We start from the raw sequence: 18889 nt of genomic DNA on the forward strand, positions 1-18889 counted from the left end.
CGGCCGTACCTGCAGTCCAGCAGCAGTCCAGCAGCAGTCCGGCCGTACCTGCAGTCCAGCAGCAGCAGGTACTCGGGGTTGCAGATGTACGGCGCGTAAAAGCCGCTGTAGTAGAGGTTGTGGAACAGCCGCGCCGAGATGAAGCCGTCCGTCTCGCCGTCCGGCTCCAGCGGCTGTGGCGTCCGCTTCAGCTTGTACAGGTCGGACAGCGCGGCTGCAACAACACCGACCCGGGTTCAATTCCCGCCGCGGGAACTTTTCGCCGGGAGGGACGCTATCCCCGGATAACATAGTTACATGGTTCGAACAACATTTTCTGCTCTAGTACCAGGGTAGAAAGCCAAAGAAGTAATATTTTTCTGCATTTTCCACGTAACATTTTTACAAAATATTTCCTTATTCATGTGCAGTCGTACTCTACGATGACAGCAATTATATTCCAATATGCACAGGGCTGTTCACGAAAAACTAACACATTTCAAAACAACTTTTTGGCCAAGTGAGAGCTCATAGACACTTCATTTGCATGTTTTTTGAAAGGCTGTTGAAAAAAAGTTTTCTGTGGGCATAACTTGCTTAACCCGTGCCGCGCTGAGGGTGGGTGGGGGGGTGGGGGTTAAGCGGCTCAGATTTTTCACGAATTTCTCAAAAACGGCGGTGCTCCGTGCCGCCGTTTTTGGTACAGATGTTTATCTTTATACATATTTCCCATGCATGTTGTGAAAATTTCAGACCCGGGTCCTTCAAGGTAAGGTAACCAGGTCATTTTAAGTGACCGTCGCCTTGCCCTAGAAAAAGGTCAAAGGCTCGCTATAGCTACACTGACTGAACGATTATTTTGAAACTTTCAGCCATTGATGAGAATATTAGATGATATTAGTATGTATATAATGTTTATCTCATATTTTTAACATATGTGACCTAAGGTCAGGTCAATTTTGCGACACCTTCATTGTAAGTCAATGGGATAAAACTGAAATGCGCCTCTTTTGGACGAATGTCGTTCAAAACCCTCTCAAACATCGGTCCATACGTAAACATGACACACTGAATCGGAATAATGCACCTGTGACCCCTCTGTGTGCCCCTGAGATCGTTTCAGGTCATGAACAGTCACCATCAGTTTTTTTTTGCAATAACTTTTGATAGAGACGTGCTAGAGCGGTGAAAACACCTCAGATGTGTTCAGCTCGACGATACGGATCGACTGCTTTGCAACATGACCTTTTCCGGTCAGGTCATGACCTAGTCCTGAGGTCAAATTTTAAAAATGACCCTTTAACCCTCGCCGGCACAGGGGGGGGGGGGGGTTGATGCAACCCCCCTAAGTTTTTTCGCGAATAACTCGCGTAAAAAGCGGCCGATCGCGACGAAACTTTCAGTACCCTCGCATTGATCAATTGTACACGTTCCCTGAAAATTTCATGACCCTGATCCCAATGACCTTTGACCTGTGACCTCTTTTCCGTGACCATGTTTGGCCGGAATCGCGATTCGGCGTATGTCGGCTCGCATTAGCCGCGCGTTTGCAAGCTTTTCGTGGTTTCAAACGTTCAAACATGTGATTTGATGTTGCTGCCATACATTAGGGTGGGTGTCAAGGTCACCTGAAGGTCAGGTCAGGTCATTGACCTTTGGTGACCTCGGGTGACCTCGGCTCACTTTTTCGAGTTTTACATATTTCTAGGCTAGTTTTTGGAGCTGAATTCGAATTTAGCAACCATTTGAACATTTACGAAGTAGTTTTGGTGCCTTCGTAACATGTTACGAAGCTGCCAGAGGCGGTTGACACGTATTACGAATACCCGTCACAACCCCTACCGGTTGACCTGACCTGACCCGACCTGGTCTAAAAGCTTAAAAACATCATCTCTGATCGAAACTAACACGATATTCGTGATCAGCACCCCGGAAAACCACATAGCAGCCACACTTTACGACTTTCTAACAGGTCCCGATTTTCCCGGTTTTCGGGTCATTGACCTGACCTGGAAGGTCACCCGATGACCTAGGACCTTAAAATTGGGTATCATCGGCTTCCTCTCGTGACGGGCAACACGCTCGTTTTTTCCGCGAAGCTCTAGCTCGATCAGGGGCCAAACGCGAGGGGGGTCCGTACCAACTCCCCCCCCCTTGTGCCGTCGAAGGACGCAAAATGGCCTGTGCCGGCGAGGGTTAAGGTCAAATTATAGTTCATCCGATGCGTCTCGACGAGAGGAACACGATGCTGGCAAAATAAATGTCGTCGACGGACGCCGCCCGCAGGTACCTGATTCTCGGCGGGACGCTCCTCCTCCCTCAAGACGTGGCTCGTCTGGTCCGTGCGTGGCTCAACGGAAACGGACCGCCGCCCACCAGCCGCAGGCTCCGGTTCAGGGCGGCGGTTCTCAGCGTCCTCCGGTGTCGTCCGTCCCTGACTCGGTCCGCCGTCATTGTAGCCCGATCCTGTGGTCTCCGTCGTCGGTCCTGCGGTCTCCATCGCCGGTCCTGCAGACTCCACTGTCGGTATCTCCGTCTGGGCTGGATCTGCCGCTCCGTCATCGTCCCGGTATTGTGACAGGCGCTGTGTCTGGCTGCCCGCCGGCTCCCTTGACCACTCCGCTTCCCGTGATCTGGTGTTTCCAGTGGCGCCGGCGCGCTAGTTCTGGTGCTCTGGGGAGCCGTTCTGGTCTCGAGGCTCCGACATGATTTGGATCAGTCGCTCCAGCGCAGCCGGAGAACAGATCGGCCGAGGACGGTCGCCCCGTGCTACCACCACGAATGAGATACCTTCTCGCGTGAAGACGGTGCTGATTTGGCGCCTTCTTTTCAGCTGTGTCAGCTCTTGAAAGATGCTCTGCCTGAGTGGAGAGAGGCATTCATTGCGCGCTTTGCGAATGCACTTTTCCGCGGCGCTATATATAGCTCTATTGGTTCCCGAGTTAGCCTTTGGCATTTTCCAAAATTGTTGAAATGGACTAAATTTGACCTTTGATGACCTCTGGCGACCTAACTTTTGACCTGAGCTCAAAAATGACCGAGGTGTTTCCAACATTATTTTGAACGTTCTTTCGAATGCCGCTTACCGCGTGTCGCTACGTGGCCCAGGAGCCGAGTTAGACGTGTGGGGGGGGGGGGGGGGGTTCAGACACCCTCCGGTCCGGCGCGGAAGTCGCGGAGCACCGGCTCAGGTTAATAACTGAAAGTGGGTCGTGTGATGCATGTTTTATGATATATTTCGGAAGCCAATTTTATAGGAAAATAGTCACCTGTCCCCTGAATGTATGACATTTCTTTAATCATAGTAACCCTCGCCCGGCGAGGTATGTTGATGCAACCCCCCTTACGTTTTTCACAAATAACATAAAAACGGCGGCGCTACTGCCAAATTTGGCATAACCTCTGGGGCAGCCTTTTGGCCCATATCCTGAAAATTTCAGTTCTCAGTCATTTCAGGACGGGTCATCAGGTCACAAAAACCGGTACAAGGTCAGGGGAACTTGGACTAGTTTAGCGGCAACTGAATGCCAGAGTTTTTGTTGATAGTGTGAGTGCTATGGCACGTAGCGCTACCAAATTTCAGACATGACTTGGGGTGTCTATTTGCCACTTGACCTTAGAGTTTTAAGTTCCAGTGACCTAAGGTCAGCTCAAAAGGTCACAAAAACGTTACATTTTGAATTAAGATGTTTAGTCGTAAAAATTTATCGTACAGATCATGGTAAGTCTGTCTTGTAACCTAACAAAGTCTACTATTAGAGACATAACAATACCTGCATTACAGAAAGTGACACCCGTGGAGTCTTGCATATTCCACCTCTAGCCCGTTCGCCCAATTGCGCCCACTGGCACAATTTTCCCAGCGAATCGATGGGCCCGCCGCCGCCCACGGTTCGTCGGAAGGTCATCTCAGGCTCCAAAGAAACGATATATGCCATTCGAAAGCTGACGGTGAGCTGAATAAAAAAATGTAGTTTTTATCAAAATCGATCGATGACCTGTTTTGAAAATCGCGTTTTTGTAAAAAAAAACTTTATGATTTTTTTTATATAACGGGCTGTCCCGGGCATTCTTAAAAAAACACAAACATGTTTTTCCAGTTGCAGTGAAAGCTGAACGCCAAACGAGCAATATTTAGCGAAGCAGTAGGCATTTACAAACATTAACCCTCGCCGGCACAGGGGGTTGATGCAACCCCCCTAAGGTTTTTCGCGAATAACTCGCGTAAAAAGCGGCCGATCGCGACGAAACTTTCAGTATCCTCGCATTCCCACTCTAAAAATTTCATGACCCTGACCCAAATGACCTTTGACCTGTGACCTCTTTTCCGAGACCATGTTTGGCCGGAATCGCGATTCGGCGTATGTCGGCTCGCATTAGCCGCGCGTTTGCAAGCTTTTCGTGGTTTCAGACGTTCAAACATGTGATTTGATGTTGCTCCCATACATAAGGCTGGGTGTCAAGGTCACCTGAAGGTCAGGTCAGGTCATTGACCTGTGGTGACCTCGGGTGACCTTGGCTCACTTTTTCGAGTTTTACATGTTTCAAGGCTAGTTTTTGGAGCTAAATTCGAATTTAGCAACCATTTGAACATTTACGAAGTAGTTTTGGTGCCTTCGTAACATGTTACGAAGCTGTCAGAGGCGGTTGACAAGTATTACAAATACCCGTCACAACCCCTACCGGTTGACCTGACCTGACCTGACCCGATCTGGTCTAAATGCTTAAAGACATCATCTCTGATCAAAATTAACACGATATTCGTGATCAGCACCCCGGAAAACCACATAGCAGCCACACTTTACGACTTTCTAACAGGTCCCGATTTTCCCGGTTTTCGGGTCATTGACCTGACCTGGAAGGTCACCCGATGACCTTAAAATTGACGATGACCTTAAAATTGGGTATCATCGGCTTCCTCTCCTGACGGGCAACACGCTCGTTTTTTTCCGCGAAGCTCTAGCTCGATCAGGGGCCAAACGCGATGGGGGGGGGGGGGGTCGTACCCCCCTTGTGCCGTCGAAGGACGCAAAATGGCCTGTGCCGGCGAGGGTTAACCCGCATCCCCTTTGGCTCTGCCGAGCAACGCGCCCTGTTGGAGGGGGGGGGCAATTTGCCCCCCCCTAAGATCTCGAGAACCACGCAACCTAGCAACAAGCGGCAAACGGTGTTGGATAGGATAGCCCTATCAGGGAACTACCTTGTGACCCAATTTTATTGACCTAGGTCAAACCGATGACGTCACAGGTCAAGTCAAAGGTCGAATTTTCACCGTTTACAGGCATTTCAAGAAATGCGTTGTAAAATCGAGGAAAACGCATTTCATTGAAAATCATCGATGGGGAAATGTTCTTCAAACACATATTTTGCTATTTGAGGTCACTGATACCAGGTCAGATCACAGAGATCAGGTCACTGGTGGGTCACAATATGAAAGTGTCGTGTGATACATGTTTTATGGTCGATTTTACATGAAAAATGCGATAATGTGGGTCAGGCAGCCTTTGGGGCCAGCTTAGGTTACGTTTTGGTCAAGGTCAGGTCAAGGTCAGGTCAAGGTCAGGTCAAAGTCAGGTCAAATTAGGTCAAATTTCAATGTTGATATTTTGCATAAAACGGGTATCGATTCGATGCAGCTCGTCACGGGAAGTTCAATGGTGGTCTTTGTTTTGCTCTACGTGGTCTAGAATCACTAAAAATTGAGTTCAAAATTTGACGTCATCATTTTTGAACAGTTTTTTCGCTATAACTTGGCCAAAAAACGAGATATCGATCTGAAATTTGGTATGTATATAGAACAGCGCAGTGACTATCACATATATTCCGGTATTCGAAATTTGGAAACTTTTCGGATTTTTTTAGTTAAAAAAAAACAATTTTTGAATTTTTGGGGGTCAAAACCCAAAATTTTGAAAATCCGAGATAGCAGTTTTGTAGCGCCGATTTTTGTCTACTAGACCATATAAAGAACTTTGAAATTGCTTGGCAATTGTAGATTAAGTGAGCGTTTCAAGATTGCATGTTTTTTGCTCATTTTTGCTCGAACATGACCTCAGTTTGAACTCAATAACTCCTGACCTAAGGTAACCTAAGACTTGAAATTTGGCGTGAAGGTGTCAAATTGATGCCCGGGAAGGTATGGTGTGCAAGTTAGAACCTCTTGCCTTTTAAGGTTAGGTCACCAGGTCGAGGTTAGGTGAATGACCCAACCTCAAGTCACTTTTCTGCAACTTTGTCACCGTCGCAGAGCTACAGTAGATGTCGGAGGCTTTTGAAAGTCACAGGATGCTATTAGGTCATTAGTGGCTACAACTTGTTAATCTCGGAATTTTGATATCGATGACCTAAGGTCAGGTCAATTTCTCGACCTCCCCATTATAAGTCAATGGGGGAAAAATCAACTCCCTGTTTTTACCAATAAAACGGGTCGGAATGGCCCATTTACCATGCATGACTTCATATACGATCAACCTTCACTACCTTGAGGTCTGTTTTGCTGTTGGGCAGCTGTAAGGTCATGTGACGTCATCAAAGGTCACCAGCGGTTTTTTGCCAATAACTCCGTACAGGAACAAGATACAGCCGCGCGGATGGTCTCATTGTGTTCAGCTCATCAAGGCGCATCGAATGATATACACGATGACCTCGAGGTCACGTGACCTGAAGTCAGCCTTTGACTTTGACCTTTCGAGGTCAACATATATATCATTCGATGCGGATTGACGAGAGGATTGCGATGATGCCCTTAGTTTGTTCCTATCTTGACTAATTCGAAAGTTATTCAAGAAAACTCTCCAAATCTAGCGCCGCCATTTTGACTTTTTTGACCCCTGTGACGTCATCTTTGACCTGACCTGAAAATGATTTTTATAAAAATTGTAGACCTTGTCCGTGTGTACCCTATGCCGTTTACCGCTTGTCGCTATCTTGCTTCGTTCTCGAGATCTCAGGAGGGGATGGTGGTCATCCGCCCCCCCCCCGTCGGTTCTAAGTTGGCGCAGACCCCCGTCGGTGCGCGGGTTAAAGTTATTCAGGATAAGTGGAGAAAATTCATTGTTCTGCGAGATTTACAACTTGCTTTGAATTACATTTTTCTTATGCATGTTTTGCTCCATCCAGCTGCGTTCAATGCCCGCGCAGGGGAAGCGAGCGTCAGAGGCTACTGGGCCCTGTTTCACGGCGGAGCGCTGCAGTGCGCTGCGCGCGTCGGCGCGTTGGGTTTCCATGGCAATATCAACAAACTTCCCTCTGACGCTACGCTATGACGTCATCGCAAAACGCTAGCACCCCGGCGCCAACAGCATCCGCACGCTAGCAGTATTCACATTCAAACTTCTGTTCAATTGGTACTAGTTTCTTCAAGGTCTTTGTTCCAAACGTGATTTACCATATAAGCTAACGGATCTCACGCAACGTCATTCGAGTGACGTCAGGGGTATGCCTCAGCTCCCAGCGCGCTGCAGCGCGCGCAGCGTCGGGCGGTGAAACAGGGCCCTGGTGGCAGCTGTTCGCGGCCGTGCGTCCGAGCAAAGGTGCCCCACCGGGCACCTTTGTGATCAAAGGTGGGGGGGGGGGGGTGCCCCACCGGGCGCTACCCCCACTCCACCCGAGCTGGGGCTGGTGCAGCCTCTGACATTTCAGCGCGGCCAAATGGGCATAATACCAAGCTGAATTGAGCAAAGTAGACATGGACAAATGCAAATTCATGCATGATGTGAAGATGACAGAACAATTAATCTTCTGCTCATCTATCCTGAATAACTCAAGTACCGAATTGAATTGTTAACCCTCGCCGGACCTATTGGTTTTCTACATACGCGCCGGCCGAGGGGGGGGGGGCGGGTACGACCCCCCCCCTCGCCGTTTCGCCCCTGGTGGAGCTAGCGCGTCGCGGAAAAAACGAGCGTGTGCGCCGTTACGAGACGCAGAGATTGGTACCCGATTTTAAGGTCCTAGGTCAACCGGTGACCTCTGAGGTCAGGTCAAGTGCCCCAAGGTACGGTTCAGTTTTTGGTGAATAACTTCGCAAAAAACGGCCGCAGAGCGCCGATTTTGGCAGCATCGTGTTTATCTCGCTCAGGCGCGTCGAATGATATACTTTTTGTCCGGGTCAGGTCAACTTGGGGTGTTGACCTCAGGTCAAGGTCAGGTCAGCACCCCCAGGTCACGAAGTTGGTCGAAAGAGGTCATGTCGCATATCATTCGATTCGGCAGGTCTTCCTGAGTCCATTGGTGGCTTTCCCGACTCGCTAGCTCAATTTGATCAAGAGTTATTGACGAAAAACTAATATGACCTTGATGACGTCATAAATGACGTCACGCAAGGTCAACATTGCAAAAGTGACGCATCTAACCTTGCAAGGAGTGCATCAAATCACGATTCTGTGTGCTTGAGATAGTTGGAGATCGTTCCCGGCGCCAGAATAGCAGTTTTCATTTTTCCCCATTGACTTATAATGGTGAGGTCACGAAAATGACCTGACCTCATATGACCTTTAGGAAAAAACCGAGATATACAAGTTGTGGGACTCATAATGGATACTAGATCCTGCAAGTTTCATTTCCCTGTGACTTCTCCTCTGGCAGTGAGGGCGTTGCGAAGTTGCGACATCTGAAGACCGTGTAGAGGTTCACTTATGACGTCATAGGTCAGTGACCTGACCTGACCCAAAAATGCGGTTGGTGTCAAAAGATCCGGCTTGGATCAAAGGTCAGGTATGCCAAGTTTCAGCTCTCTATCGCCAGCGTGTTCGGAGCTATCAAGAAAAAAACCCTATGGGGGGGGGGCGGCACCCGCCCCCCCTCGGCCGGCGAGGGTTAAACTAACAAATATGACGCCCGTTTAGTAGAACGACAGCCGAAAGTTCTTTCCTTGGCCGGTCAGGCGGGCCGAGAGCGTCGGGTCTGCGGGTCGGTAAGGGTCATTTCACGCTTCTATGTGGCTGACATTGATCAATCGTGACACTGAGGTGTGCGATTGCTCCTTATTGTGGGCTGTGGGAGACGCATATTCATGTTGGGAAATATTGCTTTGCTAAATATTGTTCTTTTGGTGTTCAGCCTTCACTGCATGGAACTCGAAAAAAACATGCTTATGTTTTCAAGAATGCCCGGGACAGCCCGTTGAATAAAAAATAATTAAGTTTTTACAAAAACGTAATTACCAAAAAACGCTATCGATCGGTTTTGATAAAAAAATACATTTATCGTGTCCGACATTGTTAGCGAGCAAATTGGCATTTTGGATATCTTCGCAAAGACGGCCGGCGCTCGGAGCGCGGCGGTCGGTCCGCCGCGCCACGCCGCTCACATATGTGTCATCTGGCACCTGTCCTGGTTCTCATGCCCACGTGTTGTGCGTACCACGAGGGCTGAGACGGGACGGGGGCCTGACAGTCTCGAACGCGACTCCACCGGCGCGACACGGCCCGGTGTTACGACGTGGGCGACGCGGCCTTACGTGAACGACGTGCCGAGAACGACGAATTGCGCTGCACACCTGTGACCGCCGTATTTCACCCTTTTTTAACCGCTTGTAAAGTAATCGAGAATAGACCTTTTCATATGTGAACAATAACTTTATGGCCCTCCGGGTGACGAAAGAGAACGAGTGAACGATCACGAGCACGCACGAACATTTCCGTATCGAACGGGTGAACTGAACGATTCTCACGAACAGACATTGTGATGTTTATTCACATTCGATGACAACACAAAAGCAAATTTTCTAAATAATATGCAGAATGGTTGAAAAATGTCCAGGTCATGTTTACTTTGAAAGCGTAAAAGATTTTGATTATTTCATTAATGTAATAGTATCTCGATATTGTCACTGACGAAGGCACCCTGAGGCCTAAACGTTTGGCTATTATGAATATTTGGTTTTGTGTTGTCACTTGTCATCGAATGTGAATAAATATCACAAAAATTACATTTTTTTTTATTCAGCTCGCCGTGAGCTTTCGAATGGTATATATCGTTTTGTTTGAGCTTGAGATCACCTTCGGACGAACCGTGCGCCCTGTGCCCCAGATGTGGCGCCGCCCCTGTACCAAATGTGCCCCAGATGTGGCGCCGCCCCTGTACCAAATGTGCCCCAGATGTGGCGCCGCCCCTGTACCAAATGTGCCCCAGATGTGGCGCCGCCCCTGTACCAAATGTGCCCCAGATGTGGCGCCGCCCCTGTACCAAATGTGCCCCAGATGTGGCGCCGCCCCTGTACCAAATGTGCCCCAGATGTGGCGCCGCCCCTGTACCAAATGTGCCCCAGATGTGGCGCCGCCCCTGTACCAAATGTGCCCCAGATGTGGCGCCGCCCCTGTACCAAATGTGCCCCAGATGTGGCGCCGCCCCTGTACCAAATGTGCCCCAGATGTGGCGCCGCCCCTGTACCAAATGTGCCCCAGATGTGGCGCCGCCCCTGTACCAAATGTGCCCCAGATGTGGCGCCGCCCCTGTACCAAATGTGCCCCAGATGTGGCGCCGCCCCTGTACCAAATGGCGACTGGGGGCTGCCAAATCAGAGCTGAGACGAACGCCGCTGGCACCGCGCCAATTATCACACCGCGGCGGCAGAGCTGCAGCTTTTACTGGCACCGCGCCAACTATCACACCGCGGCGGCAGAGCTGCAGCTTTTACTGGCACCGGGACAATTATCGCAGCCCGCCTAGGGGGCGTCGAAGTCTAGTTCCTAACAACCTGGCACTCCCATGCCTACGTCACCACGAGGACGCCCGATGACATTTACATGTTGAGGATAGGGAAATTGCCATAGTTTAGAGCCGCCTGAAGGGCAACCTTGAGATAGATGACAATGTAAATGTGTGCTAATATGATCATCAACATGTTATTTATCCAAATCCAGGGCCAACTAATCGATAACTTGTCACGTTTTCCAGTGGTGATGCGCTAACTTTCGTGGTTCTTGCAGCCAATAAGGGTGTTTCATAGTGCGATTCAGCCGCATTATCGACTTAAACCGGCACCGCCTGGGCTATTTCCGTACCCACGACAGCCGGGGGGGGGGGGCGGATCCGACCCCCCTGTTATCTCGAGAACCAATGGTCGTATCGAGCCAAACGAGGCGGCGTTCGAAAGGTCTCTACGAGACCTTCCCAAAGCACTCTTAACCCGCGCGGGGCTGGGGTCTCCAGCCGAACGCGCGGGGCTGGGGGGGGGGGGGGGGGGTAAATTTTACCCCCCCCCTGTTATCTCCCGAACTAATGGTCCGATTTGGAAAATTCAAACGCCAATCGAAAGCTCTCATCACGAACTACTAAAACATGTACTTAATTTAAAGTTTGAGGTCAAGGTCAAGGTCAGGTCAAGGGTACAAATTGCAAGTTTCTACAGTATCGGCCTTGCACCGTAGTTGCCGAAGAATGGAGTCATGGACTGAGACTCATCGCCCAAAACGTGTTCTTAGGCTACCAAGACAATATTCGTTGCATACAATATCATTCAGAGGTCAAGGTCAAGGTCAGGTCAGGTCAGGTCAGGTCACCAAAAAACAAAATATAGAAAAGGGCATGTGCGACACATGTTTTATGGGTCATTTTACTCATAGAATTCAATAGGCACACTCAATAAGTGATATGGACCACCTCTGGATGAATTTCAGGTCGAGGTCAGGTCAAGGTCAGGTCAAGTGCGGTCAAATTTTGAAGTTGGTTGTTAAGGCCTAAAAAGGTGTCTATCTGATGCAGTTTTTCACGGCAAATCGAATGGTGCTATTTTTGTTTCCGTACGAGGTCTAAAACTTCCAAAAAAGTCATTTTTCAAAAAAATTGTGTGTCGTGACGTCATAAAATTTTGAATAACTCCCACATTTTTGAACCGATTCTTCTAAAATTTGGTATGTAGGTGCACATAGACCACTTCTCTGACATATATTCCGGTTTTTTCGATAGACTCAAAACTTTGGATTTTATAATGATTTTCCCAAAAAAGTCAGTTTTTTGAAAAAAATTTAGGCCAAAATCCAAAATTTTCAAAAAACCAAGATAGCCATTTGATAGACAAAGTAAAATTACGTATAACCTTTTTTGTTACGTCTTGATTCCTTTAAAAATGAAGATGTTAGCGGCGTTTGAACTTTTGCCGTTTTTGAGGCGAAAATGGCGAACATGACGTCACTAAAACGTCAATTTCTCAAAAATTTTCCGACGGATTTCGCTCAAATTTTCAGGGAACGTGTCAAATTGATGTAAGAAAAGGTATTGAAAGTTTGGCGGCGCTGCGCGCCGCCGTTTTTGAGATATCGCAAAAATTCGCGAGGGGGGGGTAAAATTTACCCCCCCCAGCCCCGCGCGGGTTAACCCGCGACAGCTTGGGGGGGTCGGATCCGACCCCCCTCCGTTTTTCTTGAATAACTCAAGAACCGCTTACGCTATCAACTTGAAACTTGGCATACCTTCTGCCTTATTAATTTGACGTCTTCTGTGTAATTTTTAAGAAAAAAATTCCAAAAATTTTTGAGATATATCGATTTTAGTGATGTAACTACACGGCGTTTTTAGTCAAAAAGTGGTAAATGTTAAAAATCGCCAAAAATCAGGGTTTGAAGCAAATTGCAAATTAAGGACATGAATAGATGCAGCTCAACGAGTTCTTTAAAATGGTTATCTCGGAGTTTCCTTAGAATGCGTTTTTCACCCCTAAAAATTCAAAAAACTAAATTTTTTGGAAAACAGCTAATGAAATTCAAAATTTTGAGAATTTCCAAAAAAACCGGAAAATATGTTATAGAGCTCTATTAGAACATTATATGTCCCAAATTTCAACTTTCTTTCTTGATTTTTGACCCCCAAATTGTAAAAAATAGCTCCAACATGCATAGGGCATGGTGACGTCATAAGCATTTTCCTGAATTAGAGGCACTTCTGAACATCGCATGTGAAAACAAATGGCACCACTAGATTCCTGGGACAAAGCTCGTTTAGAAAAGTGCATTTTATGTCAAAAATAAAAAGTTGAAAAATTGACCTTTTTTCTCAGCCCTCGTATGGTATAAACATTTTTTTATGCTTTCAATGCACATTTATCACCAGCACAGTGACTTGGGGTCACATATAACCATTACCATCGGATTCGGCGTGAAAAATAAGCCATAAAACATGTGTCGCACGCCTATGTAGCAGAAAGTGAAAACCGTGACCTTTCGTGACCTGACCTGACCTTGACCCGTACTTAGTATGACCCCTATACGCACATGGTACCTTCACTAGGCCTTTGAGGTCATTTTTGGTGAGTTTCGAGCAGCAGCTATCGATTCCGCTGTCCGTAAGCCTAATCATGCAAAACCCCAGAATTTGACCTTTGACCTGACCTTGACCCGAAAGTTGACCTCAATCTTAAAATCTTAAGAGTGCTTTGGGAAGGTCTCGTAGAGACCTTTCGAACGCCGCCTCGCGGGGCTCGATGCGACCATTGGTTCTCGAGATAACAGGGGGGGGGGGTCGGATCCGACCCCCCCCCCAGGCTGTCGTGGGTACGGAAATAGCCCAGGTGGTGCCGGGTTAAGATTTTAAGATTGAGGTCAACTTTCAGGTCAAGGTCAGGTCAAAGGTCAACTTCTGGGAATTTGCATGATTGGGTTTACGGACAGCGGAGTCGATAGCTGCTGCTCGAAACTCACCAAAAATGACCTCAAAGACCTAGTGAAGGTACCATGTGCGTATAGGGGTCATACTAGGTACGGGTCAAGGTCAGGTCAGGTCACGAAAGGTCACGGTTTTCACTTTCTGCTACATGGGCGTGCATCACATGTTTTATGGCTTATTTTTCACCCCGAATCCGATGGTGATGGTTATATGTATTCCCCAGGTCACTATGCTGGTGATAAATGTACATTGAAAGCATAAAAAATCGTTTACACCAGTCCATACATAAGTAAACGAGTGCTAAGAAAAAAGTCAATTTTTCAACTTTTTATTTTTGACATAAATATGCACTTTTCTAGACGAGCTTTGTCCCAGGAATCTAGAGAGGTGCCATTTGTTTTCACATGCGATGTTCAGAAGTGCCTCTAATTCACGAAAATGCTTATGACGTCACCATCCCCTATGCATGTTGGAGCTACTTTTTTACAATTTGGGAGTCAAAAATCAAGATAGAAAGTTGAAATTTGGGATATCTAATGTTCTAACCCGCGCCCAGATGGGGTCTGCCGAGCAACGTGGTCTGATGGGGGGGGGGGCATTTTGGCCCCCCCCCCTCAGATCTCGAGAACCACGCAACATAGCGACAAGCGGTAAACGGTGTTGGATAGCCCCAACGGGGAACTACCTTGTGACCCAATTTCATTGACCTCGGTCAAACCGATGACGTCACAGGTCAGGTCAAAGGTCGAATTTTCACCGTTTACAGGCATTTCAAGAAATGCGTTGTAAAATCGTGTAAAATGCATTTCATTGAAAATCATCGATGGGGAAATGTTCTTCAAACACATATTTTGCTATTTGAGGTCACTGATACCAGGTCAGGTCACAGAGGTCAGGTCACTGGGGGGTCACAATATGAAAGTGTCGTGTGATACATGTTTTATGGTCCATTTTACACGACAAATGCGATTATGTGGGTCAGACAGACTTAAGGGCCAGCTTAGGTCACGTTTTGTTCAAGGTCAGGTCAAGGTCAGGTCAAGGTCAGGTCAAGGTCAGGTCAAATTAGGTCAAATTTCAAAGTTGATATTTTTGCATAGAATGGGTATTGATTCGATGCAGCTCGTCACGGGGAGTTCAATGGTGGTCTCCGTTTTGCGCTACGAGCTCTAGAATTGCTAAAAATTGAGTTCAAAAATTTGACGTCATCAATTTTTTACAGTTTTTTCGCTATAACTTGGCTAAAAAAAGAGGTATCGATCTAAAATTTGGTATGTATATCGAAGAGCGCAGGGACTATCACACATATTCCGGTTTTTTCGAAATTCGAAAATTTTTTGGAAATTTTTTGAGTTTTTCTAAAAAAATCAATTTTTTGACTTTTGGGGGTCAAAATCCCAAAATTTCGAAAATCCCAGATAGCAGTTTTGTAGCGCCGACTTTTCTCTACACAACCACATAAAGAACTTTAAAATTGCTTGTTAACTGTAGAATTGGTGAGCGTTTCAAGATGTCATGTTTTTTGCTCATTTTTACTCGACTATGACCTCAGTTTGACCTCAATAACTCCTGACCTGAGGTGACCTGTGACTTGAAATTTTGTGTGAAGGTGTCAAATTGATGCCCGGTAAGGTACCTAAAATTTGGCGGCGCTGCGCGCCGCCGTTTTCTCGCTATTTAAGAAAAACCACAGGGGGGGGGCCAAAATGCCCCCCCCCATCAGGGCGCGGGCTAATGAAGCTCTATAACATATTCCGGTTTTTGGAAATTCTCAAAATTTTGGATTCACAAGTGCAACGCGCTGTATCGTGGAAATTGAAGGAATAGAAGGCACTAGTAAATAGATGCCTATGATTAGCGTTGTTCCCTAAGCACCGACTGAAAGGACATTTTGATACAAGAAGAATGCCAATGAAATATTAAGAAAATGTTCTGATAAAAGGTGCACAGTAAAGGATGTCTTGTTGGCATTTTACACATTTTAACTGCCACTTTTATCACTGAAATTTTTATTTTTTACTAAGGTCATTTTCAGGTCAGGTCAAAGATGACGTCACAGGGGTCGAAAAAGTCAAAATGGCGGCGCTAGATATTGAGAGAGTTTTTCTCGAATAACTTTCGAATTTGTCAAGATAGGAACAAACTAAGGGCATCATCGTGATCCTCTCGTCAATCCGCATCGAATGATATATATATGTTGACCTCGAAAGGTCAAGGTCAAAGGTTGACCTCAGGTCACGTGACCTCGAGGTCATCATGTATATCATTCGATGCGTCTTGACGAGCTGAACACAATGAGACCATCCACGCGTCTGTATCTTGTTCCTGTACGGAGTTATTGGCCAAAAACCTTTGGTGACCTTTGATGATGTCACATGACCTCACAGCTGCCCAACAGCAAAACAGACCTCAAGGTAGTGAAGGTTGATCGTATATGAAGTCATGTATGGTATATGGGGCCATTCCGACCCGTTTTAGTGGTAAAAACAGGGAGTTGATTTTTCCCCCATTGACTTATAATGGGGAGGTCGCGAAATTGACCTGACCTTAGGTCACCGATATCAAAATTCGGAGATATACAAATTGTAGCTACTAATGATCTAATAATATCCTGCGACTTTCAAAGGCCTCCGACATCTACTGTAGCTCTGGCACGGTGGCAAAGTTGCAAAAAAGTGACTTGAGGTTGGGTCATTCAAAGTGACCTGGTGACCTGACCTTAAAAGGTAGGAGGTTCAAACTTGCACACCATGTGTAAAATTGATGAGGGAATAACTGTGGCACATGGATATGCATTGCCTAGTGGGTGTCTACCTACATACCAACTTTCAGCGCAATCGGCCAAGTAGTTACCAAGATATTGCAACAATTGGAAAACTGACACCTCTTCGTTTTGCACGTGGCACGTGCATAAGCGGTCACCCACATGCATCGAGAATAGTCCAATACTTGGTAGAAGGAATGAAGCTACCCTAGAAAAATCATCGAATGTAAATCGGTCAAGTGGTTGCTGAGATATAAGCCTCGCAAAAGCGTAACCACGACCGGCCGGCCGCTCATACTCAGAAATTTCCGTTAATCTACGAAAGACTACGCTTTCTTCGCTCGCTACGTAATAATTTCTTCAGACTAACAATGCCTCAGCCATATTGGCACGCTACTGGCTGAAAATAAGTTGCTTAAAAAGACCCACTGAATCGCCACGATTTTAAGTGCATGTCATCATAGAGATATACTAGGGTTACCCGCGTGCTCCGCAACGCGAAGAAGGGTTATTTTTGACCCGTGGGTATTGGGTTGGTCTGTGTCGGTTTGGTTGGTATCCATTTCGTTCGATTGCTTTTTGACGGCCAAGCATTTTGTAATAAAACAAAAAGATACATCGCATCGAGGTGACCGTGTCGTATTATCATGCGTTCTACTTAAGAATGATTCGAAAACTGGCGTGAAGTCTTTTGAGGGCCATCGCTGAATTTCGCTAAAAATGACAATGTAATGGTTTGGAACATTTACATTTTTAAGAATACTGTTGCTCATCATGCAAACATGAAGAGTGAATCGTGGACAGAATTGAATGCTCTTTCCAACGGTGCCATTTTCAATTGCCATAGGTATCAGGTTATGCAGCAAACCCCGTGTGATTAATAAAGTGGCACATCATCGACAAACACCATTTTCTCCTGTGATTTGCACCACCTTGATTTGGATCAATCAGCTTTTCACAATTTTTATATGAGAGGCGGTACCTTTCTCTTGCAAATAGGCGTTGATTCAACTCGCTCCATTTAACGGTCACCTAAAAATAAAATTAATTCCAAAATCCCTCAAAAACCGCAATTTTTCAAATAAAAGTGCCTTCTCCGGTGCACGTGGCGCGTGCTATCCTCTGCATTGCACACCATTCAATAGCCCGTTCAATTCTGTACACGATGCTGTTTTCCCCGTGCCGGTCGGATCCCTGGTCACCAAGATATTGCACGGGAACTGGACGGAATTTCGTTGGACCTTTTTAAGTAAGAAATCTGCGTTCAGAACTCGTGCACTTTCAACGAAACAGGTTTTAGATGGGAATGTTTTAACCGAAAACCTTTTATCGCCGAGATCGCGGCAAGAAGGCTCACATTTTGGCTAACTTTCTATCATTTGGTGGCTATACAATATTAAGTTTCGAATGCCACATTCGCCATCAAGTGAGCGGATCTCATAATGGGTATGTATATGTTTTCAGGGTATGTCAGGGTATCAGGGTTCAGGGTATGATATTGAGTTAGGGTATGTTATGTTTCATGTTTGCCTCGGTTTCGCCCTTCAGGTATGGTGTACCTATTTCGTAGATGAGTCAGTACGTCTGTTTCTATGATTTGTACTCGATTTCACGTCTGTGTATTTTTATAACCCTTGCATGTGTAGGGGGGGTCGGATGGACCCCTCATGGTTTTTCGCAAATAACTCGCGTAAAAAGCGGCCGATCGCGACGAAACTTTCAGTACCCTCGCATTGATCCATTCTACACCTACTCTGAAAATTTCATGACCCTGACCCAAGTGACCTTTGACCTGTGACCTATTTCTCGAACCCATCTTTGGCCGGAATCGCGATTCGGCGTATGTCGGCTCACATAAGCCGCGCGTTTGCAAGCTTCTCATGGTTTCAAACGTTCACACATGTGATTTGATGTTGCTCCCATGCATTTGGGTGGATGTCAAGGTCACCTGAAGGTCAGGTCAGGTCACTGACCTTTGGTGACCTCGGTTCACTTTTTTCGAGCTTAACATGTTTCTAGGCTAGTTTTTGGAGCTGAATTCGAATCTAGAAACTATTTGAACATTTACGAAGTAGTTTTCGTGCCTTCGTAACATGTTACGAAGCTGTCAGAGGCGGATGACAGGTACTACGAATACCCGTCACGACCCCTACCGGTTGACCTAACCTGACCTGACCCGACCTGGTCTAAACGCTTAACGACATCATCTGTGATCAAAACTAACACGACATTCGTGATCAGCACCCCGAAAACTCCTTAGCAGCCACACTTTACGACTTTCTAACAGGTCCCGATTTTCCCGACTTTGGGTCACTGACCTGACTTGGAAGGTCAACCACTGACCTAGGACCTTAACCCGCGCCCCGTAGGGCTACCGGCGGACCCTACCACCCGTAGGGGGGGGGGCGTTTCGGCCCCCCTAAGATCTCGGAAAGTTACCGGCCGATTTTCAAAATTCAAACGGCGTTCGATAGCCCCACCCGGGAACTACCTTGTGACCAAATTTCATTGACCTAGGTCAAACCGATGACGTCACAGGTCAGG

General features: G+C 46.8%; 1 protein-coding gene across 1 annotated transcript in view; it reads right to left on the bottom strand.

Moving 5' to 3' along the window:
• The window catches only part of LOC122363854 (dual specificity protein phosphatase 1-like), a gene marked incomplete at its 3' end in the record, with an annotated part of 117430 nt that overhangs the window by 87193 nt on the left and 11348 nt on the right, over positions 1–18889 (bottom strand). Inside the window, exon 2 of the mRNA XM_043333647.1 lies at positions 49–214. Coding sequence (XP_043189582.1) covers positions 49–214 — 166 coding nt within the window. The remainder of the gene's footprint in view (positions 1–48; positions 215–18889) is intronic.

The sequence above is a fragment of the Amphibalanus amphitrite genome, unplaced genomic scaffold (assembly GCF_019059575.1).
Source record: "Amphibalanus amphitrite isolate SeventyFive unplaced genomic scaffold, NRLGWU_Aamphi_draft 000643F_arrow, whole genome shotgun sequence".
Classification (NCBI taxonomy): Eukaryota; Metazoa; Arthropoda; class Thecostraca; order Balanomorpha; family Balanidae; genus Amphibalanus; species Amphibalanus amphitrite.